The following is a 26,834-nucleotide window of genomic DNA, read 5'->3' on the forward strand; positions in this document are numbered from 1 at the left end:
ATTGGTCTAGGGAAGAGACATTTTGTACGTTTTTATTCTCAACCTGGGGCCCATGCGTCTTTGCTTTAATTCATGAGCGTTGAAATAGCAAAATATGAAGCCTCCTGTCATGTGATTATGAATCTTCGATTTTCCTGAACAATGAGTTCTATGCAGTAAGAAAAGATTGATTTGGTTTTTTTCATCATTACGATTTGAGTGGATACTTTCCTGGGTCAGTGTGTGGTTTGCCTGGGTCACCTAACCTTGTGTATGTATGCTGTATATTTAGGTAGTAAGTTTTACAATATGAAAAACCCACTTGAAGTAGCAACATGTCTGTTGTACCTACATCCGTACATGTATTGCAGAAACTATTTTTCCTATACTTTCATGTCCACAGTCACTAATAGCCCTATTAGTGCAATTACCTCAATACCATAAAATACTTGTATTATAATCTTTTATTTATGGACCACATTAAAATTAAAATGGATGTTCTTAACTACCCATAAACACCAAACACTCAAAGGCATTTAAGTGGCCAACAGCGACCACAAATCAAATGGAAACACCTTTTCACTTGTCAGGCACATTTTTTGATGCTGTATACTGGAACAAAAATACACAAATACACACATTTTTACAAAGTGGTTTCTACATTTTTACAGTTGAACTTAGGATGCAAACCTCATTTGGGGGAAGGGAGCTACCCCTAACCAGACACAAAACGATATACTCCCTAAAAACCTACCACTTGAAAATCGACACCCCACTCACCTTTCTTGGTGGACTACTGTAGTCACACATCTAACAGAAACAGTCGACTTTTCACATTTCGTGGACGTAGGAGTATCACCTTTTTTTCATTTTCATCACAAATGGCATGGTTTTTGCTGAAGTTCTTTCCTGGGCCTGGTAGATTTTGGTGTCTCTCCTTCCCTTGCTTTGAAGGTAATTTGTTTGGGGGGGGCGGGGGTCTTAAAACTAGCACTTTAAAAAATGATGAAAACACTTAGTAATTATTTCTGGGGGTTAGGTTGGAGTAAGATGCAGTGTTATAGTACTGGTAGTGGAGAGTTAAAGTGTTAGGTACAGTTAGATGTTGGGGCTATAGTTAATATATAGTGTTAGTGGTAGGGATGATTAGGTCACTGGTTATTAATTGGCGAGACCAATCTATGATCAGTGACCTAAAAGGACATTAGTCAGCGATCAACAAGTGTTATGTTCAAAAATGTTAAAAGTCAAAATGAATATTGTAACACTTATAAATGACAGGTTTAGGCCACTGACATTGATCAGTGAGTGTCGCTAATCAAAGATAAACATGAAAAATAAAATGTACGTAATAGCATAAAAAAAATGATAAAAATATTTTTATTTATAATGTTTTTACCTGTATGGAGTGATCTGATTATCATCAGCACACTCGTGATTGGCTCTGCAGCACTTTGAACTACTGCAGAGCTGACTGACAGCAACTGACCAGGAAGCACCTTTGACTTTTTTTTTTTCAAGTACTCCATAGGAGCAAGTCAATGATCTTTACTTTTTCCCATCAAGCTGCCATGAGAGTGACCATGCATTAACCCCATCAATCCCCTGATCTCGTCTATGCCTATGGCATCTGGGACATGATCGATGCTGTGATTGCAGGGTTAGCACTCATAGGAGCAATTGTGCAGCTTGTTTCATGGGGGGGAAAACCTACCTTGCTGTGTGAGGGAGTTCTTTGCCTTCCACATAGGACATACGTACCTGCCACTCTAGGGGTTAAACGGCCTACTCGGCTAGTAAAGGAGTAAAAATACCCCTGGAAATTGCCATGCATGCTGTGTATTGTCAGTTTTTGTTGGAAATGTTGGTTTCCATTACAATGAATAATAAATTATTGACCATGAATATAAGAGTGCGTGCAGTTACTAGAGATACTACTGTAGCACAACCCCTCTAACCACACACTACTAAACATTACCTGATATATGCACATTTACACAACGCAGCAACAGTATCGGATTATAATGGCGTCAAGTTACGTCTTGGGACGTTTATTACAATAACATGCAGATATAATATGCCGTTCAAGCGTGGAATCCAATTAGCATTCGAGCTGGCGCTGTTATACTTCACTTCGCTAGAGGTCCGCTTCAAATAAGACTAACCAACGAGCGTTCGTCTGCCTGCAGAATTCTGGGACTTGTGGTTCCTATGAGGCTTCAATCCAATTTGGTGAATGTAAATGAAAACTATAAGTTCCAGAACGCATTTCGGCGCTAAAATTCTCACATGGCTCACAGACTCCAATCAGGAGATAGAGTGAGAACGAGGCTTGGCACGCATACATTCTGTGTTTTTCTTCCTTATTTTTTCTTCCTTCCGGCCGGGTTCTCTCAAATGAGCTTGTTGCCAGTTTGTAGCTTGTGTTGTGATGTGTAGTTTTTTTTTAATGGGATATTATTTTTCATACTGAGCAAAAGTTACTGACCCCATTCCAGAAAGCCAGGCAATATTGCCATTTTAATCTCCTGTCTCTGCTAGTTTGCTTGGCACCCTCTGTGTGGTAACTTATCCCGTGTTACCTTTTAGATGTGTGCACAGAACGCATAGTAGCAGACCTGGATGTATTTTTATTTGAAATTTTCTTTCATTTTTGGTTTTTAACCTTTTGCGTACGTGGTGGTCATCGCACGTGGAAGCGGTGCAACGTGCCCCGTGAGAAAGGAGGCAGAGTGGGTGAGCAGCGCATGCGTTTGTACGATCAGCAACTGTTTTTTGCTTCAAATGAAGGATGTTTAAAAATGTGGGTAAAGCACCCTCCCCCAAAACAAGAATTTTGTCGCAATCATAAATGTGAATTAATTCGTATGCGCCTGGATTAATGCTTGAATTTATGTTGCACTTCGCTGCGGTTTTCTGTTGCTTCTGAATGCATCTGAAAGCTTTCTTCTACCCAGCCAATTCTGTGAAGAGTAAGTGCGGTAACTGTCATAAAAGTAGATGATTTCAGTAAATACAGCTTTAATTTTGTCATATTTTGGTATTGTTTTGCTGCAGTCTTCTCCAATAAAGTATGAAATTATGAAATTATTGAAAGTTATATAGCACGTAAGATAAAACGTCGCCAGTCTCTGTGGCGTTGTGGTACCCTCGTACCCTCTTAATAAGTAACATTATCCTCAAATGAACCAATCCTACCTTTATCTCGATTAGTGTGACAGGGGATGTCAATGTAAAGATGACTTACAGCACGCGGTGAGGTTGGAAGGAAAGAAAAAATAGAATTCCTTATCCAGGAGTTTCTTTTCCTTTGCTAATGATCTGGTAGCACATTGGGAGACACAGCTCCTCCTCTTCTTAGGCACAGCAGAATCAACACTTAAGTACCCCGAAGCTTCCCCTTACCCCCTCAGTGTTGTTTCTGACCATCCTTAGTGTGGAGCTCTCTTACCCTCTTTTATATTTGTCTTTGGACCCTAGGGGGGTCCTTGGCTTCCCCGTTCCCGCAGTCACGGCCTCGGGCGGGTGGCTGGGAATCTTCAGGGCTTTCCCCTTCAGGGGCCCTTGGGCAGACTGTCCAGCTACTGAGCCCTTGGACAGGCTCGCTTCGCTACTGGTCGGTCTTGTTGGTCTTCCGCTGGACGTCCTCGGCCACTGCTGTTTTGTGACGGGTTGGGGTTCCCCAGTGGCCTGGTTAGGTCTGCCTTTAGGGCAGCAGCCAAGCATGCAACTGTGCGTGCTTGCATCACCAGATCATGTCATGGGGCTTCTGGGTATTGAGAGCCTCACATGCACCCTATTAAAGGGACATTGCCGGGTTTTGGCATGTTTTCAGTTTTCTGCTGGCTTTTTCTGAGAAATTAATGCTTCAGCTGGCTGATCCTTCCTGAGAGTTCCTTGAGTCTTCTGTGTCTGGTGACACTGTCTTTCTCTACTGCCTGTTCCTTTCTGCTTTAGGCGTTCAAGACGGATTATTATTGTAGTTTGGGAGATTGACATTGAGAGTTAGGTTTATGCTATTGTTTATTTACCTATATGTGTATTGTCTTGTGTTTTCTGCCATCATGTCTGCGGATAAGTCTTCAGAGCTTGAGCTGGGAGAAGAGAAGTCCAGGAAGTCTAAGCATGCTCTCTTCACTTTGTGTAGAAAGACATTGAGTGATCCTTCCAAATGCCTGGATTCTGTATGCTAGAGAACATTTAAGTACTTCCAATGTATACCTATGGCCTTTCTGTCCCAGGCTCGGGGCTTCGGGTCCACATCCACTATGACTTATACTCTGCAACTTTTTACATATGGGAAAGGTTGGTCTTGTCTCTGACCTCAATCAAGCTTTATCTGTGCAGGCTAGGAGGTTTAAGGGGCTTGTCCACAGATACCGCTTCCAACAATATTTTTTGCAGTACTCCCTTTTAGGGAGTAGTCTGAGGTTCTCTTTTAACTCATTACAGGGGGCAGGCATCACAAGAGATTGCCCTTGAGATTTTGTAACAACACATTACATTGTCATGACTACAGTAACTGAGTGGGGCTGGAGTCTTCGTGTTGGCACAGATACAAGCTTGGAACTTGGCTTGGGCAGGTGTTCAGTGCAGATGACTGTTGCAGGTTTGGCCTTCTTCTTAGGCACCATCGACGGCCACGGAGCAGGGAAATGCCAGATGATAGCAAATTGGCAGATGGCATCGGAGATTAGGGTGACTGACAGATGAAGTCAGGCAGATGAGGTCATGCACAATGGGGAAAAAGTGGTGCCAAAGGATGATCCAAGATAATATTTAACGTCCAAGCCAAAGGTTGAAATCTGGATAATCTGAATTAGGGAAAGTACATAGGTAAGAACAGAATCATAGTCAGAATCCAGGGCCAATGGGTCAAAACCAGAAAATACACAAGGCAAATGAACAGGATCCATAATACTGCAGGACCAGGAAGTACAATGAAGGCCCTTAAGAATTACCTGATGGGCCTTAGGTGTGAAGAACTGGCAACTAACTGGACAGGAGTCCCAGTGACCACAGACACTCCTGGGGGAGACAACTGTAGGTGAACGGTCAGCCATGCTCATGGTTGCTGGTACAAGTGCCATGGTTTCGCACATTCCTAGGTCTAGATTTCAAGGTTTATTTTTGAAGCGTCAGTCCAGAGAGACTAAGGAAAGACATCCAGGTTATAATGCCAGATGTGGTAGGACAACTGTATTCTTGATCACTATCACTTCTACTTGGCATGCTAGCAAACTCCAAGCACTTTTCATGTCCCATCGTTTTCTGAGGCTTCATGAAGAAAGTTTCCCTTTGTTTACCACCAGACCCAAAGTTATTTTTACATCTCATCTAAAAAATGTCCTCAAACTTTTAATAGTTTGGGACGACATCTTCATTACCTGAATATGAAGAGATATCTCTCAATGTATTTAAAGAGATCTAATTCTTGGAGAAGATCTTCTAATCTGTTAATTTATTTTTCGGGTGCCAGAAGAGGCTTAACGGTTTCCAGAGTAACCATCAGTTGGATCATTACTGCCATAAGGGAAGCTTATGTGTCAGTGGGTCTGAAGGCTCATTCTATGTGCTTTATATCCACTTCCTGGGCTGTATCAGCAGATGTTCTGCCAAAGTGCAATCTGTAAGGCTGCAGCTTGGAGTTTTTATACTAATCACTACTACTGGTTGTCAACATTATCGTCTGAGGATTCTATGTTTGGGAGCAGAGTTCTAAAGATTGTTGTGTCTTACCCTCCTTAAACCTTTTGTATATCTCTCCCAATCTACTGGGGATAGCAAGGGAAACAGAGAGTTCCTTACATAGGAATTTCTTTACCTTATCACCATTTAGCACCTATTTTTGTTCTCACCCAATAAAGCTTTCTCTCTTGGCTTTATTTCACTGAGAAGATAAGAAGAGGCTTGGGTGGTATTTAATTGTTGTTTCTGCCCTACCTAAGAAGAGGTGGCGCTATGTCTCCCAATGCGCTACCAGCTCATGAGCAAAGAGGTAAGGTAGGGAATTCTGTTTGTTTTTCTTTCCTTCCGACCTCACTGTGTGCTGTAAGTCAGCCGATAAAGCTAAGTTTGGATAGCTACAAACTTTTTATCGTTGAATTATTAAACCAAATTGTTTATGCGAACAGGGCCTGAATGGGAACAGGTATCTTGGTTTAAAACATTAGCAGCAAAGCTTGCACGGTTCTGTGGGGTTAGTCAGTAGGCTTAATGCACCTAATTTTTTTTCTATTAGTGCTCATATCATACAGATGTTAGACATGTAGGGCGAATGGGTAATAATGCACATTTTTCCATCTGTGTGTTTCTATAGACAGGGATGTGGAAATTTAAAAAAATCTACTTGTCCAAGGGACTAAAATGGTAGCTCAATCTACTTGTCTCTCATGAAAATCTGTTTGTCCTGATACAAAAAAAGAATTTTAATCAGAAATATAATAAGATCTATGTATTAAATTAAATAAGGCATATGTATTAACAGCTAAATAATGTTATATTAATAACACCATGTCAGCCAGCATAACAGCCCTCCTCATACAGAGCCCATCATCCCGGCGACTTTACCTCATGGGTTTCTCCTCACATCCACTAAAATGCAGAAGATCTGCTCCCCAGACTACTTCCTCGTCCAAGCTCTGGTGCCCGCAGCCAGAAACAAACAGGGCTGCGTGAGGGCATCGCGTCGGATATGAAATATCCGGCGCAGCCACAACACAGCGTGAGGAGTTGGAGGATATCCATAGGGTTGCAACTAACGATTAATTTCATAATCAAATAGTTGGACAATAATTTTTTTTTATTAATTGGATAAAAAACAATATGCAAATTTTTGTTTAAAATAATTTAATGAACAAACTGGCTGTTAAAAACAACCAGCAGAATAAAAAAAACCTTAACATTGACATTAACGTGGTACAAGAACCCAAACGCTATATCTCAAACTAGGTTTTAATACCTAAAAAAGTTTTACTAGTAAATATTCAAATGTAAACTATTTTGTCATATTTCATAAAAAATGATTGAGAAAAATGCATTTTTTGTTTTATTTCCTTTTATTTGCCACTCTGCCCCACCCAGACTTATCAATACATCCACAGACTTGTCCCCCTCCCCCCTCCAGTCTCCCTGGTGTCTAGTGGGGACAGCTACCCCCTCCGCTGGTTCCCAGCAGCTCTTATGATGGGGGCACCGAAAGGTCATGTCACGCCGGTGCTCCGTCATAGAAGTCCCGGCGGAAGTGCCAGGCAGCAGCAGACGTTGTGTGCGCATCACGCAGATTTTCACTGGCTGAAGAGGATCCAGGTCTCTTGCAGTGCTGCAGAGGACCTCGATCCTAGCCCTGCTGCTTGCCCACAGCAAGGCTAAATGAAAAATAACAAAACACCTGCCCGGCACCCGGAACTGCAGATAGTCACCTTGTAGCACTCCGCTTCAGGTCATTGCAGAAGACCACATGAGAATGGTGCTGCTCAGTGGGAGGTTGCCAAAAAAAAATAGGGCTGCTCTGTTGAAAACTTCAATTTGTTGATCTATATCCATCAATGAAGTATGTGCATTAGAATCCACACAGCACATATATAAAGCAATATATAAATAACCTTATATATTTGGTGCTACATTTGAGGAATTAGCTTGATGAATTATATATGTACACACACAGAATAATGAAGTTTTCTTCCCATCTCCCTTTATTCAGTATGTATATGGTGGGGCTGCTCGGGGGAAAACACAAATAGCATGGTACCTAGATTTTACATCTGGCTCCTAACTCTATATTCTATGTTGATCTTTTATGAATGTGCCTCTGTGTTTTCAAAATGAGGTGTTTACTTTTAATATAGTTTTATTAGTGCCAGTATTCTTGGTCGCCTATGTCTAGGAGTCTATGATTAAGCCTCACGGTGAAACATGTGAGACTTCTCCCCATTGGCTTTATTATTTTATTCAATAAACTTCATATTTTTATATCCATTGGACTTCTGTGGATTCATCAGATGGAGTATGGAGATGCATTAATTGCGCACACTTCTTTGTGTGTTTTGTGGCTAGGAGCCCCACTATTTTGTACCCAGCATCCACTGTTCAAGCCACCATTGCGTTATTTTTGCTCAGGTGATGTGACCAACCACACCGTGTTTTTCTATTAATCTCCTATGTCATATCGCCCTGGATCCTTTACTGCTCCCATGCAGATCCAGTCAACATCATCTGAATTTTAGATATTGCTTTGTAAAACCACTGAATATAATTCATCTAAAACCAGAAACTCATGTTCTGAATCCAGATTCCATCACTGCTGGTGGAACAAGCGTTTCTTCAAATGGGATATGTTTCCTTTGCCTATTTTTGTTCCACAATGAAAGCTGAAATGTTTTATTGGATTCCAACAGTAATGAAATTTGCTAACCCTGATTTCCCATTTCTGCTGCCCTCTGATCATATCAAACTGCAATAGAGGTCCCTTAGCTAAAGAAAAAAGCTCATCTTTGTTATTAGTGTGAGTTAGAGGGCAGACAGGTCGTACTTCACGTAAAATTGACATGCTGTACCTGAAAAGGTTCTGTCGGGGGAGTCCACTTTGACCTCTTTGTAGCTGGAGGATGCTGCATTGTATAGCTCTTTCATGTATAAGAGAACAAGTAGCTGTTGGCTTGTTCCTTTAGTTGTTGAAGAGCTCCTTTATTCAAGACGGTTCATAACCTTTCATTGGTGCTTGAAGTCCTCCTAGGCAGTGCTGGGTGCCCTTAGCTAACCTTAATGGTATTTGTTTAGATATTTCATGTGTTCACCGCTTGCTATTTCTTCATTTAGGTTTCATTACTTTTGGACTACATGATGTGACACGTATATTTGAATTTAGCTAGCTGTAAATTGACATACATGTTGTAAATACAAGTATTATAGGTGTATAATAACGTGGAAAAATATATCAATCGGCTAGCCACAAAATGCTGTTTTTCAGAGAAGAACTGATTATATATAGTGAAAAGTACTTTGGATTTCAAAACTAATACTCTTGGAAAATTCCGACTCTACACACACCGGTCTGAGCAATTTTATGTGGAATTTAAAGGGACAGTCAAATTCCCCTCATAACCTCACATCAATTTAGTAGGCGTTCTGCCAAAATGGGGGAAAAAAAGGCACTTCCCTGACCTTGAAGTTGCAGCCCTGCTGCAGCAACTGCCCACCTCTTCTGTGGTCTGACATTTGTTGCCACCGATTGGCTGCTTGTTGGTAAGTATGTTGCGTGCGGGGGTTGGACACGTCCCCTGCACCGCAAATAGCTGGGCCCGGTGAAAGGAGCGAATGCATATGGGGTGCGGTCCCTTTAAGAAAAATTATGCGTAGGGAACATTTGCCATATATCGCCATGGCAACCACTAACATTTCTGTTTGCACCTTTTGTGACTTCTTGCTTGTGAATTAGTATCTGATATTGCGTGCGGATACTGCTGCCATGAGGACTGTCCGTGACTAATAGCACAGCTAATGCGGCCGCAGGAGGTGGGTGCCAAAGTTACAATTCTTTCTAACTTTGAATTTTTTTTTTTTTTTTTTTAAACACTGCTTAGGCGGTAATGGTCAACAATCCTTTCAATATAAGTTTGATTAATTGTTTTAGAAGCAGAAAATAGAAAGGAAGGGACGCGTTATTTTTATAGGGTTGTAAAGATTTTGGACTCAGACAGACTGAAGTTTTTGACACGTTCTTCTAAAACTTGTGGACGGTTTCTACACGGTACGTTATTAGCTTTTCATCGATCATAAAGAAAACATCAGATTTCCCGTGCAGATGCTCATTAGTTCAGGTGTGTTCTTATAGACCGGCACGCGGGTCACACGGTGGCGTTACTTTGCGGCACTGAAACCAAGACTGCGGGCGAGAGGTGAGCGCGTTATTGCGCAGGGTGTCCGTGGCTCTGCTGACACCATTACTCTGCAGATCAGAGTTGAAGAAGCTCTGATTTAATGCTTCTATCATTTTATTATCTGTGAAATACATTTCTAGGCAGCGCCTGTGAGCAGCAGCTTGTTTTGCCTGCATAATGTTTATTTCCAGGAAACACAAAAGGATATATAAAGATCCATACTTAAGTACTGCGCCGTTTACAAAATATAAGGACCCCCGCGAAGCCATCTGAATCTTCGGAAAGTGGAATATTTTCCCGCATGCTGTGCTTTATTTTTGTAATTGGGTTTTTAGGTCCGTAGTGGGAGGTATGTTTTGTGCTGGCACCTATTTTTATAAAGCTGTCCCGCTGTGACTGTAATTTGGAAACATGTAATCCCTAAGCTTTGAATTCTGTGTAGGATTTCTTGTGGAGTTTAGCTGATTGTCCTGATTGTGTGAATGATCAACTTGCCTAATGATACGGTGCTCTAGAGAGGAAGGGGTGTTCACGCCGCTCGCTGCACCTGCTACTACTTCTGCATATATTGGAGAGAAGTATGGCCTTCTATTTTGGGGACTGGTTAAGGCAGCATAAAACAAAAGACGGGACCTTTACATTAACTCGCACGCACCGTGGGGTTTTTTTGTCTTTAGTTTTACAAATTGAAATGTGTTCTTTCCAACCTCTCTTCTGTTACTGGAATGTTCTTGTTCAAAGAACCAACGCAAATTGTTTATTCCGCATTTATGTGAAAGGGACAAAATCCCACTATATACCGGTAAACATTTTAATGTTTTGATGTTAAACGTTTGCATTAGCCGCCATCAAGCGGCCCTTCATGTCTATAAATACTCACCAAAAGCAAAGTTCGGAACAAGTCATTATGTTAGAGTTTTTTATCATAGTGCGGAAGCAAGGGATGCTTTCTTTTTTTATTGTAACGTCGCTCTTCATCTGCAGAGTCAACGTTGTACAGTAGGTTAAAGAGATGCTCCGGCCCTCATATTCTCTTAATTGCCTATGACCTAATGTATCGGTTTGTGTTGGCCTGTCAAGTCTTGTCATACCCCTTGGAAATATGTATTGTAAGAATTGCTGTGTAAATTGTTTGCGCTATATAAATAAAAGATAATAATAATCATATGATAGCTGGTCCCTTTTTATAGCGAGGGATTCTGTATGTGGCCCCAGCTATTTTCTGTGCGAGAGAGATGTGTTTGGCCAGGTGATCTACTTCCCGTCAGTCGGCTCCAGTGCTGGCTCTGCAAGCTTCCTCGGCGGAATCTAACTAGACCCCCTTCCGCAAATTCAGAAAGAGCTTCAGTTTATTTCAATGGGGACTCTTTCCTGACACTTAATAGCTGTTTAAACCAGCCAGTCAATGGAGCGAGACGTCTGACCATGAGGGAGGTGTTGCGCTGAAGCTGCAGCTTCTCCTAAAGGGAAGTTTGCATGCATACATTAGGAAATGTACATGCATGTGTTTATACACATGAAGGGCATGTCCATTTACCGGCATACATAAAATACATGCAGTTAAGAGCCCAGCAAGATTCTCCGACACTGCCGTTACAGATTCATACGCTGTAATCTTCTGTTAAACTCTGCATTAAAATGTCACCGTTATGAATAGCATTTATTAAAGTCTGTGCTCTTTTTACATTTTTACTCTGAATATTAACTACAGACTTCTTGTAAGTATTATTTAAACATTATGAGCGCCATTATTTTTGATTTCACCTGGATTTTTATATTTGGCTCCATAAATGCTTTTGGTTGTGTACGTTGTGGTTGTTTGTGTTCGCACATATCTGTTGGGTGCGTGGTTTTTATATAAAGGCACAGTACAGCTATCATATGCACTTTAACGCCCCCTTAACAGTGGATTCATTCCCCTTGTCCAAACCTGGAGTTATGTAACTGGATGGGCATCTTAAGACAGCAAGGTGTAGTTTGGGGGAAATGTAATTTTTAAACCCATAGCAAGTGTGTATCAAAGTTCAACATAGGTTGGTACCCACCGAGAGACTGCCTGAACCATAGGCATGAATATAAACCCTTCTGTGTTACAGACATGTATTTCAATTAGTGTGTCAAAACTGTATCTTATTAGCAAGTGGTGTAGTGCCATCATGTTCTGTAGCGCTGTACAATGGGTAGACTGGACATAGCAAGTAGTATATAACATATGCACTTGACTTAAAGAGCAAGAGATGAGGAGGGCCCTGCTCAAACAAGCTTCCAGTCCAGAGATCCGCATCTTGTCTTACATATTCTTTTCTACCCCCTGCATAGACTATCTTCGGAAGTTCTGGTTTTGGAACATGAAAAGTTTTTAATTCTAAGCTGTTTAAGTGATCAGGTGATTATTCTTCCACGTAAAAAAATCACACAGAATGTGCTATTCCTAAGATATGTATATGTTCTTTTTAAGCAACTCTGCAGCTTACAGGTTCTTAGTTATGGATGAGTGAGTTAGCCCTGTGAGTTGATTAGTGCAACGGCGGGGGCTTAGCAGCATGAATTTCATGATAACATGATATATGGATTATTGGCCCTGTGTAGAAGCTAATTACAATGGTCCTAAAAGAGATGGCTACGTATTTCACTGATGCTATAGCAAACAAAATGTGGATTTTTTTTCATCACTTTTAAGATTTAAACACTAAAGTATGACACCCCATAAACGAAGATATTAATAAGCCTAAAGACTCCTAACAAGTAAAGCTTTCCAAAAGAGTTCATTAATCAGTTATTTCTGATGAATAGCTAATGCTCTTTAATAATTGTTTGCTTTCTGAGAAAAAATTGTCCATTGGGCAGAATGTGACATTAATATTATACCACACATTGTTTATATATCAGTAATGGTCGTCAAGCCCGGTACCTGGCCGTGTACATCCCTTATGTGAGAGGATGGAATTTAAGCATTGTGTATTCTTGACTCGTCACAACTATGGTATAATCTATTATTGGTCTGTTTATAGTCTGTAAAAATAATATTGGGCTGTGAAAGGTACTTTCTTAGGCTTTCACAAAAGGTACAGTTTAATGTGAAACGCCAAACACATCTCCTGCACGGTAAATAGCTGGTGGTGAGAAAAGGGTAAATGCCAGTTTCTACAGATTCCTCCATGCATTTACAACATGGGCGACATGTGAATTTAAAGGGCTAACTCATATGACATAAGTTATCCCAGTAGGTGTGGTTCCCATACCCCCAAAACTAATGAAATATAGCTGAAAATATCCTGTTATAAATCTAAAAAAAAAAAAAAAAAAAATGGTGAGAAATTGTTTTTTCCAGTAGGCTAATTTTACAGTTGGTTAAATGATTCATGTAGCACAGATGCAAATAATGATGAATGATATGATAATATGAAGTTCTTTACACTATTTTTATTACTATTTGTATTATTTATATAGCACCAACAATTTATGCGGCGGGTACATTAGGTACCCAGCTAACAATCTAGAGGGAATGGGGTCAGGAGAAACATGACGTATAGAGAAAGGGGAGAGGTAAGCAGGAATCTGGAACATACACAGCGAATGCCATTCAAAAATCAACTATCTAAGGCAGAAATATTGGTGATTCAGTCACACTATATGGCTATATATCGCTTATCTCACCACTACGTCAACTATTGACAAGTCCTACCTCATTTTTCATGGCTATGTTGCTTACCAAGGAGCTAAATCAATGGAACTGCTTTGCGTTTTAACCCAAAAGACTCTCAAGCAATTCAAAGCCTTTTCTGGACACTATTAAAGAGGCAAAATTGTAAAATGTCTCATTCATAATCTTTGCCAGGGAGCAGTTATTTGTCACGTGACACGAATACAGGAGCTAATAGGCTGCTGCCGTTTTCTTAATGGCGTGTATGCTTGTGATCATACCAACCAGCCAACCTCTTCTTGTTTCTTGATATTTGGTGTTTTTAACTTCACAGTATATACGAAAAACAAAAACGTGGTCATCTCAAATGAGACCTTGAGTCCCGCGGGTGCATGTTTTTGGTTGTTGCAAAAACAAGTTATTTATAAGAGAGCCTGAAAAACTAAACATGGCGCTGCTTGTAATTTGACTAGTATGCTAATTCAACAAAAAATATGGATTTAAAGTACTGACATACAGAAAATTCCCAAGTTATTTTTGTGTAGTTTGCTTTAGATACAATACATATTATACGTATATAATATTATACGTCATATTACGTATGAAGCATTCTGTCACGGTAAACTGCGTTGGCGGAGTAGGACGTTCCACCGGACCCTGTAATGTACGTATCTGAACTTCAGAAGCAGATATCTGTTCATTATTTTACTACCTCGTGGTATTAATCGAGGTGTTGTGCGCTCCCAGTAGCTTGGTTCAGGTGGGAAGGCATGATGTCTTTCAAGCCTGGTAGACGAATCCATGAAGGAAGGACGCTAAAAAGCATTACACAGTACTTTACAAAAAATCTCCAAGGTGGCTTCAGCTATTAGGAAAATGCTTGTTGGACCTGGACATGACTGTCCGTTAGAACTTGAAAGAGGGGCTCACTGATAATTTGAAGGGTTATGATGGTTGGAGTGTTCCTTAAAGTAAGGACTTAGCAGCCCGATGGGATCAGTGAAATAAACATAATGTTTCATTACATATAAATAATTATATAATTATTTTATATACGACATGGGTTTCATGGGGGGGGTGCATTTTAAGGTAGTCATTTGATCCCGTTTAAATGTTGTTGCTCTGTACTTAGAATCCTTTTCCTTTAAATCACTCATCCCTCAGGATCCCTCATACACATATCGTCCTCAGTCCCTTTGCCCCTATGTCTGTTATATGCATCGCTGCCTCGTTCGACAGGCCACACACTGACAGACAGAATAAGGTACAATAAAGGCCACTGCCGAGTGAAGCTTACAGACGAGCAGAGAAGCATTGGGAAGATGCACTGACAGTGACACTCTGACATAATATCCGGCTCACTGACAGCCAGGAACACTGATGAAGTGACAGACTGGCTTGGACACAGTGACAGGCTTAGTCAGTCTAAACATTACTGATGATGACCTTGTGTGTCTTAACGTCTGGTGGGACTTTACAGGTATTTTTCGCTGTTGTTGAGCCAGCTGTTTTCAGGTTTAGCCTTCACCCCTTTTCTTATGGAAGCCATATATTGGAATAATTTTTTCTAGGTTCTGTACCTTCTTATAGTTTCTACGTGTTGTGTAGCTTAAGTTATTACTTCTTTAGGACAATATGCAACATTTATGTATTTCTACCTTTTAATAATTCATAATCCTGTCTAAATGTTACATTACAAGCCGTTTTGGCACCATTATAAGCCGTTTTGGCGCTTGTTGATGAGGTAAGTGGGAGGGACTCTGTGTATGAGGGTACGTATCAATGACTGAATAAGTAGCCAAAGAAAAGGGGGGTGGTCTCATTTAATGTCAAACAACCAGTGGGAGTTTTTTTCCTTGTTTCACTCCGACCAATCAGCATTTACAAGGGGAGGGACAAGCATTAGATGTATAAGTGTACTGATGTACTGCAGTTTCATCTTGTCAGTAGCAGCAGTTACAGACTCCAGGAGTTGGAGTGTGGGGCAGTGACACTAATGCTCATTACTCACCTACCATATTGTAGTTATTGCAAGTTAATGAATAGTTTATTTTAGTGCAGAAAATGTACTGTTGTATGATGGCTTGGAGAAGCTGTAGTGACTATTGTAGTGTATTACATGGACTGCAGCAGACATTTCCCCTGTCCCTGAGTAGAGTATAGTTGAATAACACAGTTGCCCATTTATGCTACCGACCAAACCTGTAATGTGTAGACAAGTACATTTTGTATCTTTCTATCACATTATCATCTATTATTCTTCATTGATAAATACTGGTTACAATATAATATGTATTATATAAAATATTGTGGAAATTCAGTCATGCCAGTGTCTGCCTTCCTAGCCCCAGTGCCCTACTACTACTACTACTACTACTACTGCTGCTGCTGCTGCACCTGTTTTACTGGCCTAACCCTAGAGGAACATTAAAAAAACAAAAAAAACAAACCTGAAATTCATTGCACGAAAGTGAAATGAAAATTTTGTCTGAAGCGGTTTTGCTCGATGTTTAATAACTGAGCTGCCATTGCTCAGTCCATATATAATTGTAAAGATTAAATAAAACATGAATTTCATACCTTCATTACATAGTTATACTCGTATTACACAAATGTTTTGGGGTATTCTATCCGTTTATCAATGTCCCATCTCCCCTTTTTTCTCCTCCACTTGATGACTTTTAGCTGGCTTCTTGCTTTGTCATCTACTGGACACTTAGCAATTAGCTGTAATGACTGCTTGGAAAATGGGCTTCCTTAAATTCTTTTGCTCTCTTTCTCATGGCAGCTGTGTTTTTACAGGAGAGATGTCACTTTTAGCAGAACATTTCCTACATTGATTTGAGGATGTTGAACAATTTTAGTTACATGGAACATTGAGCTGAAGACCTCTTCATGTAAATTGCAAATAAAGAGGAATAGTATTCGATTCTGCTTTAATGTTGCAAATCACTTACCAAATTCTGAAAACCTCCTCTGCGATTAAGCAATATCAGGGTTATTTTTGTTTCCTGAGGGCTTCCTCCTACATGCAATTCTTCTGACTCTTCTAGTGAACTGAGAATTATTTAATCGACATATATTCCATTTCAAGCATGAAATATAAATTTTCTCATGAGTGCAGTTGAGTACTTCGGTTTTTAATGTATCTCACAAATGGTGCTTGAAAGTTAACCACACACATCTTTTTTGATTTCATATCTTGGAATGCTTTTTTCTGTACTCCTCTTCGACTTGCCTGACTTTTAACCATTTCTGTATCCGCCGCAGTACTTTCACATGGTTGTCAATGTGGCTGTGAATGGCCGAACATATGTCTCGCATTTGCCCCCACAAGAAGAGGACGGTCAGGTGCTCGTAATTATTGTGTTTTGGGTTTTTCAGAAACACCCATTACTATCAAGTGTATAAAATCAAGCACATAGACATGTCACCTCCTTTGACAATCGTTGAAGAGCTTTAAAGGTGGCACTGTCATAGGATGCCATCTTTACCTCTAGGCAATTAAATATCTGCCCTGCTAGCTCTGCCCTGGCCCCGTTTAAGTGCTATTATTAAAAAGTGGAAGTGTCTAGGAGTAACAGCAGCTCAGCCACAAAGTTAGTAGTCCACGCATAGTCTTAGATCGGGGCCGCTGAATCGCATGACGCGTAAAAATCGCCTGTTCTTTGAACCCTCGCTTACTACAGAATTCCAAACTGCTTCGGGCAGCGACATCCGCACAAGCGCTGTGCATCTGGCCCTACCAAGCAGCTGCACCAACATCACTATGCACAATGCCAAGCTTCGGCTGCAGTGGTGTAAAGCACGCTGCCTCCGGACTCTGGAGAATTGGAAACATGTTCTCTGGAGTGAAATTATGCTTCACTGGTTTCCAGGAGATGCTACCTACCAGAATGCATAGTGCCTACTGCAAAGTTTGGTTTGAGAGATAATTGTTTGGGGCTGTTTTTTCAGTGTTTTGGCTAGGCTTCTTAGTTCCAGTAAAGGGTAAAATGAATGGTACAGCATCCAAAGACATTTTAGACAACTGTGTAGTTCTAGCTCTGTGGCACCAGCTTTGTAAAGATCCTTTCCTGTTCCACCTTGACTATGCCCTTGTGCACATAGCAAGGTCAATAAGGACATGCTTTGACTAGTTTGGTACGCTGTTTTGGAATGGGGTGACACACACACACACACACACACACACACACACACACACACACACGATGGTCAGATGTCCACCTACTTTTGATCATATTGTGTATTTAAAGGGGCTGCTTAATCAAAACATGAATTGTCACCCTATAGATCTGTAGAGCTTTCTTAACTATAGATTTCCTTAAAAATAATTTCACTGTAATCAATAATCTTCTATATACCTAAACTTAAAAAAAATCACTGTAGAAAAATTAAAACAGTTCTCAAAATCAGACAGGGCCCCTGATGATGCTATCATGGTGACATTGCTCTGGTCTGTCCAATTTCTTTAATTTGTATTACTATTTTTCTTAAATATATTTATTATTTTAGGACAGACAACAGGAAGCCTTACTACCACTTTTTAGCGATTTCTGTTAAGAGCCCTTAGAGTTCTATAATTTAGGATTTATGTAGTTAATTCTCTAAGAGATAAAGGCTTGTTGAACATAAAAGTGCTGATTTCGGAAAGCCTTTGTAGTGACTTTTTATTTTTTCTATTAAGTTTCAGGGTACCTTGTGAAGATTGATGCCCATTATCTTCTCTATCTTTGTCTTGCTACTTGTTCAGGTGAAAATGGCGCAGCTTCAGCAAGTAGGGGGTCCAGATGAAAAAGAGAAAACTACTGCATTGAAAGGTATGAATTTATATTATCTTTTGTCAGTATTAGATCACAACCAACATGGCATCTGCCTTCTACAACCAACCAGATGACTTTTAGCCCAACAAGAAATTAAAATCTACGTTTCACTGCTCAATTAATTTAGCTATTTAAGATTATTACGTATATTACGTGTGTCATTCAAGGAGTGAATCTTTCCCTCTTACCTTGGATATTGTTGGCACGCAGATTTGGGCATTACTGCTCTAATAAGACAGCCTACGTGTACATTAAAACCAACTGTAACACTCCCAGTTGTAAAAATATAAAAATGTTAATCTTTCTACATATATGAGAAATATTTATTAGTTGAATCAATATTTTTGTTGTTCCATATACATATATTGATTGTAAAATGATCCGGTAGGAATATGAGTATTCACATATTGTGAAAAAACGTGTCTGTACTCTGTACTATGATGAGGTCTCTCTTCTCTACTTTGGCCTTCAGAGTTCTCGTTTGAATATTTGCTACTATCGCTAAAATCTGCACCTATTGTTGTGGCTCCATCTGGGCCCAAAAATCTACATGTAAGAAATCATGTAGTTGTGTATACTGAAATTGGGTATTGGTGCAACATGTGTTTTTATTCATATGTCACAACTCTTCAAGGGTTCTTCTGGAATGATACTGTGATAAAGAAAATGATCAAATGGGGAATATATAGTAAGATATTGTGCATAGTAGGGCAAGCTCTCTTTTCCACATTGGTCTTCCAATTTTTCGTTGCAATATGTTCTGCTACCATCATGATTTGCACATACAGCGTATCCACCCAGGCCCTTCCTTGCACTTTTGCGCCCACCGCAATGATCCTACTCACTAAGTTGTGTTGTGTTGAGGTCATGCACCACATTTTATAATATATAATATAATAAGATATGATTAAAAACTCTCTGAGGTAGCATTTCCTCTTTTTTGGAAACTTTATTGATTTGCAAGTTCTATACATATGGAATCCCATCATCCTAATGTGTCTTAAAAGCCTTGCATAGGCTTAAGACATGTTATAACATATGTACTGAAGTATTGCTTCCTATATTTTAGTTGAGACCGAAGTTTTATTTTTAACTACAATAGCAAAAGAACATAGGCACCTATTTCCGTGCCCAACAAAATGCATTGGGGTCCATACAAAAAAGGACTGCAGTATGCAAAAAAATGTAAAACGTGTCCAAATAACCACTAAGAACGAGTGAGCAATCGTTTATTTGAAACATGAGTGGAGTGTGAGCAGTGTTACGAGATGTGCCTTTGGCAACAGGGCATGTTCTTTCTGGAACATGTCAGGAGAGATAGACTTCCGTTACCTGCTCTAGTGTCTTGTGATTGCCAACAAATTTAAAATGTAATTTTTTTGATAGTAAAATAAGCTGTTTCTCTCATTGTCTTTGTTTAACTGTTCATGATAACTTTTATGTCTGCCCCATGTATACTTAAAGCTCCTCACTGGATTAATATGTACTACTTTAGCTGCAAGGGTATAAACACATATCTACCACCAGCTCAGGGTGAGAATACATCTAAACCTCTTACCCTCTCGTTTTACAATATGTCCTCTTGTTCTAGTGGGGCTTGTTTTGTAACGCGGTTATGCTTTTTAATGATTGCGTCAGACCCTCTCTCACAAACCAATCTCCCTGCTTCCATTTTTAAAGTAGTATTTAATTGTTTCACTTTTAATTCTTGTTATGGGTCTGCCTCAGATCTGTAAAGTTCATAGGCTTTTATTTAAGGATTAGGCTTCTCATTAACATTTTTTGCACTGTTTTTCAGTAGGAAAGCATTTGTTTTGTTAATTATTCTGAACTTTTCAGCTACATAGATCCCTGTCATCAAATAAGGAGGCTCGGCATACACCTTGGCTGAATAGAATCCCTGATGCCTGCCTGTATGCTATGGAAATGATTTTTCATTAAGCCGCTGCTATAGATTTAATTATAAAACCGAGAGAATGTGCAACTCTGTGATAGAAGCTAATGTGATGAACCTGGGAAAAGTAATCTGCTCATTGTATATTTATTATTTGCAACCATTGTAAGTTTAAGTAGGATTTAGTCAGTTCAGCGGGTCAAGTACAGCTTTCTGTTTCAACGCGGTTTTCTCATCCTAATCAGTACAAATGTGTTGTAATCTTGTTTGGCTTTTAATGAGTCGTTGGCCTTTTCTAAACCAGAAATAGGTAAAAAGTCTCCAGTAGTTTGAACTCAACTTAAGGCACGATATTATAAAAGAAACAGAAAAGACTAAGTTGTATCACCAGAAGAGATATTTTTTTGAGCATCAGATGGGTTTTTATGTTGATGCTGCTCCAGTGTTTTTGGCCCAAAACATTTTATTCAAGTCGGAGGTTTCTAGTTGCAATCACAAGATCTGAAGAGTTAATGCCACATCTAAGATAAGACTAGCCACAATGCTGAAAACCATAATTCGGGTTCCCATTTTTAATATTCCATTTTTAAATTATCCATAGTTAGAACCCCCGGCTTCTATGTTACATCTGCAACCAAGAGCGTTTCATGCATATTCTGGAACAATTCTGCTTTTTTTTGTTTTGTTTTCTGAATGAAAAAAAAAATCTATATATGTAGAAAATGTTTTTATTTTACAATATTTTGCTTAGATAGTTGCCGCAAATAAAGATATACAATTCCATAGACTTCGAAGGAACTTAATAAGCAAGTGCTGAACTCTTATTGATTTTGTTGGGAGCTGAACTGGCTTATACACAAATTAAACTGATGATCTACATCATATTTAAGTATAATGTCTGTTTCAGAATAATTAGGAGGCAAATGAGACAGTAGTAAAAAGTCATGCACTGATTTGGTAACGTGCAAAATGGACTCCGATGTGTATTCAAATAAACTCTGTTTAAACTGGATCAGTGTCTTTATCTCTTTAATGCCAGTTAAAACCAGTACAGAGGTCTAGACCCTGTTAAATGTCATCATATAATACAACTTAACCGAGTATTTTCAAGGACCAAGCAGACATCTCTTGAGGGCTGTATCTGTCTCGTTGGCTCCCACTGATTTGATTTTTGTGACTATCCGCAGCTGATAAGATTGTGCAAGTATGGCTGCCTCGCTTGGACCCCTTTGTGGTATTTAAAGCTTGAACTGGTAGGCATTATGTGACTGAACGTTCATGCAGGTTGTGTAATCCTTTAAATGCTTAGATCTACTCTCCAGAATAGACCTGGATGAACTCATGAAAAAAGACGAGCCACCTCTCGAGTTTCCTGACACTTTGGAGGGTTTTGAATATGCCTTCAATGACTGTAAGTGCATCCCTTTCCTTTCTTTAAATGTCCATGCTTTATGCCTTATTTTGCATGTTTTAAGTAGAAATTCATTTTGTCTGCATTGATCTTCATATTGTTTGAAAATACTCTGCTAGTTCTGAATAGATGAGATTGTTTCATATCATGCAGGATCAATTACAGGCAGATGAGTTGCGTTCAATAATTTAAATAATTGCATTTTCATTTATTCATAATACTGTTGGCTCTTTTAAGCTTCCCTTAGCCAGGTTCACTGGGGGGTCAATCAAATAATCCAGCTAAAACCTTTTGAAGACACTCGGTAATATGTTTGCTATAAGAAATGGATACTTTAAAATACTGGATACTAGAGGTTTATTGTTTTTACAATAGCTATTCATCTGAAAACCAATGTTTTACTTTTTATCAGTAATCTCACATAAGGGTAGCATTTGTTGACACAGAAGTTAGAACGATATGGCAATGACCACTGAATGAGTAGTCCTATAGTTTGTAGAATCATAGAATGTCATGGCATGTTAAAACACCTTGGCCCCCACCATGCCTTCTCATTTTTATTTGCTGTGAAGAATTCAAACCTTTTTCAGTCATTGGTTTTGTCTTATGTGCCTATCTCATGCACATAGGGCTGCAACTAACGATTATTTTAATAATCGATTAGTTGGCCGATTATTTTGTCGATTAATCGATTAATCGGATAAAAAAAATACATTACCGTATTTGCTCGATTATAAGACGAGGTTTTTTCCAGAAAAAAACTTCTGAAAAACCGACCTCGTCTTATAATCGAGGTCGTCTTGTAATCAGACCTCAGATCATCCCCCACGATACCTTACAATTCCATCGGCAGCCGCCGCCATATCAGCTGCAGCCACCGCCGCCTGTATTCGCGGCAGCCGCCGCTTCTGTTTTCGCGGCAGCCGCCGCTTCTGTTTTCGCGGCAGCCGCCGCTTCTGTATCCGCGGCAGCCGCCGCTTCTGTATCCGCGGCAGCCGCCGCCTCCGTATCCGCGGCAGCCGCCGCCTCCGTATACACGGCAGCCGCCGCCTCCGCCTCCGTGATCCGCGGCAGCAGCCGCCGCCTCCGTGATCTGCGGCAGCAGCATCCTCCGATGCGGCCGAATAACAGATAATAGATGCGCGGGTCACGTGGGTCGCGTTGTTCTCACATGACCCAGCTTCGTTTTTTACGTTTTTTGCCTTTGATTCTATGCAAATCAGTCCTACCTGACAGTCTGTGCTCCTGTTCACAATTTGTGAAGAGGAGCATAGACTGTCAGGTAGGAATGATTTGCATAGCTGGTTCAATTTGGGGCACAACCTAGTGAACTACATTTCCCATGATTCCCAGACCCCTTTAAGCGTGACTGAGGAGCATGGGACATGTTGATGGGACAAGTTGATGGGACGTATACCCACTGACAGGTAAGAAAGAAAAAAAAAAACACTATACACATGCAATAAGAAACCACCACATTACTACCACCATTCCCCTGTGTCATCGTGTAAAAGTGCGTATGAGTGAGTGTCAGATTTTAAAAGTGCATATGAGTGAGTGTCAGATTTTAAAAGTGCATATGAGTGAGTGTTAGATTTTAAAAGTGCATATGAGTGAGTGTCAGATTTTAAGTGTGTTTATTTTACAGATAATCTGGTTGTTATATGTTAATGATTAAACTATTTTTATGACAAAAACAGTGGTTTTGATTTTTTTCCCATTAGGGTCGTCTTATATTCAGGCCTTTTCTTTTTTTTCCCCAATAAGATCCAAAATTTGAGGGGTCGTCTTATAATCGGGGTCGTCTTATAATCGAGCAAATACGGTATTTTAAATTGAAGAAAAATTGCAATAAAAAACGTACAATTTACACTTTCATCTCTTTATTGCAATGGCCTCTCTCTATTCACCTTCTTATTTTACTGACATAATAATAAAAGCTACAAGAACCCAAACACAGTGTGTCTCAAACTAGGTTTTAATACAAAGTTATTAGTAAATATTAATTCATATGCTAACTATTTTTCATATTTAATAAAAACTGAGAAAAAAGCCTTGTTTAAATTTTTTTTATTTACCAAACTGCCCCCAGTTATGCACATCTGACCCCCAGCTTGCCACTCTGCCCCCATATATGCCTTATACCTCTTATATGCCAGATTCCACTGTGCCCCCTGATATGCCACTGTGCCCCTGATATGCCTTATACTCCTTATATGCCAGTGATATGCAACTGAGCCCCCTGATATACCTTTTACCCCCAGATTTGTTTTATGCCCCCCTGATATGCCTAATATCCATATGCCTTATACCCCCTATATGCCCTAAAAATTCATAATACCCCCCATACACCACTATAACTCACCCATACACCACTCTGGCTCCTCCCCCTCCCATACACCACTCTGGCCCTCCCCCCTCTCATACTCCACTCTGCCTCCTCCCCCCTCCCATACACCACTCTGCCTCCTCCCCCGCCCATACATCACTTTGGCTCCTCCCCTCCCATACATCACTTTGCCTCCTCCCCCTCCCATATAGCACTCTGCCTCCTCCCCTCCCATACATCGCTTTGGCTCCTCCCCCTCCCATACTTTACTCTGCCTCCTCCCATACACCACTCTGGCTCCTCCCCCTCCCATACTCCACTCTGCCTCCTCCCATACATCACGTTGGCTCCTCCCCCTCCCATACATCACTTTGCCTCCTCCCCCCTCCCATACTCCACTCTGCCTCCTGTGAACCTCCGTTTCTGACAAGACACCAGGGAGCCGGGTAGAGAGGCAGAGTGGCGTATGAGAGGGGGAGGAGCCAGAGTGGTGTATTGGAGGGTGGCTCCCATACACCCCTCTGACTCCTCCCCCCCTCCCATACACCGCTCTGCCTCTCTACCCGGCTCCGTTACTGAAGGCACTTTCACTGCAGCTTCATAGAAGCCACAGTGTAAGTGAAGGGCAGTAACGGAGTCTGTCTGTGCGATGCAGAGAGGATGATTCTCTGTCAGCCGGTGGGGGTCTGCATCGCACAGACAGACTCCGTTACTCACCTTCACTTACACTGAGGCTTCTATGAAGCTGCAGGGAAAGTGGCTGTCACTAACGGTGCCGGGTAGAGAGGCAGAGTGATGTATGGGAGGGGGGAGGAGGCAGATGGGAGGGGGAGAGAGACGGAAGTGAGAGACCGGCCGACAGTAAGGGGAATCCAGGTCTCCTGCAGCGTTGCGGGGGATCTGGATTCCGGTGTTATAATCCGATCTCTGTTTGAGGTCGGATTATATAAGGAGAAGAGTTTTTCAGAGCATTTGCTCTGAAAAAAACCTCTTTTTATAATCGATAAAAATCGATCCGATTAATCGATGATGAAATTCGTTGACAACGATTTTCATTATCGATTATTATCGATTTTATCGATTAGTTGTTTCAGCCCTACATGCACATTTAAATTCCTTCACTGAATGTAAACATTATCTGGTTTTCTGTGAGAGTTGATCAACACCTTCACGCATCTCCATCTCTTATGAGATTCTTTCCCTTCATCTCCCTCTTTAATAATAAAAAGTTAACTGTCTAAATTACTACTATGTTACTATTAAAGAAGTTTGTGTAGTTATTTACAATCTAGCAGTTTATCTCCCACATATCTAGAAATGCAACCAGGTAGTAACCAAGCTCTTAATGAGCTTCAGCCACCAGGTAGCAATGCGGCACCGAACACCGGTCTGTCCCTACTATTCTAATCAGATTACAATCTTACTCGTTGTAGAGAAGAGGCGGATATCAATTACCTGGATACAAAATCAATCTCTAGTTCATCGTTTCTTGGATTAAACTAGGTTTTTTTTGTCATAAAATTATTTAGAGCACATCTATATACTCTGTTACCATTTTAGATTGCACTGATTATACAAGTATATTAATAATCGTTTTGTTTTAGTGGGCCAGCTAAGACATATTAAAACAGGAGAGCCTTTTGTATTTAACTATCGAGAAGACTTACACAGATGGAACCAAAAGCGGTATGAAGCACTGGGAGAGGTAAGTAGCCGGCTGCGTGAAACCTTGTTCACATGTGACCCGCCGATTAGCTTGGAAATCTAATACAGTTTTATGTCACAGACACTATGTCTTGTACGAGCAAAAATAAAAGAAAAAAATCTGGAATGGACAAAATGTATTAACCCCTGTGTGACCAGGCGTTTTTTTTAAAATATACTAAAACCTCAAATCTAAGGCTAATCTGAAACCATTATCACACAACAGATATCGCTTGCATACTTTTATTCTGTGCTTTAAATAATCTGCTCCGTTTGTTCTCTTTGTTGTTTGCCTCCATCACCACTTGCATTCATAAGCTACATTACAGTAAACATTGTAAACACATTAAAAATTAAAAGTGTTTTCATCCTAACATCTGATTGCTACATTGCTTCTCTAAGGACCCTCTGAGCAGCACGCACTCCATTTGGAAGTCGGTAATAGATTTAATTTGCAATATTGTCCATGTAAATATGCGTCTGTATAGAAGAGCCATAGTCTGCTATTCCAAGTGTGAAAAGTCGCTGGCTGTAATGCCTTTTTTGTTTTCTTTTTCTACTGTAAGTAAGATATAATAGTCCCCCTTTATTTCACGTTCTTTAAAGTCGGGGTATGCTGGAATTAATTAAAAATCTCTAAAAGGCTTAAGCGTGTCCATCTAGTTCAACCTCCAAAATTACTAGGGTTTAAGATCTGGATAGAAGAATATTTATACTATTAAAGAGTTAAGCAGCCATATATTAGTAAAGTGTGTGTGTATAATATATATATATTACTTGGGGAGTCTTTATAGACCCTGTCCCTTAGGCATTACAGTATATTACACAATTGTATAGAAGTATGAATAAAATTACTGTAGAGAGGAACAAAAAAACAGCGACGCACAGATATTTTACTAAAACCCAATACAAGTCGGTGTCTGCCATTCATAGAGTGAATTAAGTTATATCTTTATATATAAGAGAAAGCTATATAAGTTAATGAACGCATTATTATTATTATTATTATTAGCAATAGTAAGGTTTATCTTTCTAAAATGTGCCATGCTTGCTTTCCGCGTCCAACACTATTCCACTTGTTTTGTAGGTGTTAGCCAGTATATCAAAGTAGGGCTGCAACTAACGATTATTTTAATAATCGATTAGTTGGCCGATTATTTTGTTGATTAATCG

The 26,834-nt window shown here is 40.1% G+C and overlaps 1 protein-coding gene across 6 annotated transcripts in view; it reads left to right on the forward strand.

Annotated features, from left to right (window-relative positions):
• The first annotated feature begins 2,350 nt into the window (after positions 1-2,350).
• FAM172A (family with sequence similarity 172 member A) overlaps positions 2,351-26,834 on the forward strand; it is a 186,602-nt gene continuing 162,118 nt past the window's right edge. Inside the window, exons 1-4 of one of the 6 annotated variants that reach the window (XM_053474858.1) lie at positions 2,351-2,409; positions 18,187-18,320; positions 21,527-21,628; positions 25,562-25,662. In XM_053474858.1, coding sequence (XP_053330833.1) covers positions 18,212-18,320; positions 21,527-21,628; positions 25,562-25,662 — 312 coding nt within the window. In that variant the 5' untranslated portion in view covers positions 2,351-2,409; positions 18,187-18,211. The other 5 variants (XM_053474876.1, XM_053474840.1, XM_053474867.1 and 2 more) reach the window with 5 other exon arrangements.

Source organism: Spea bombifrons, chromosome 1, assembly GCF_027358695.1.
Source record: "Spea bombifrons isolate aSpeBom1 chromosome 1, aSpeBom1.2.pri, whole genome shotgun sequence".
Taxonomy (NCBI): domain Eukaryota; kingdom Metazoa; phylum Chordata; class Amphibia; order Anura; family Pelobatidae; genus Spea; species Spea bombifrons.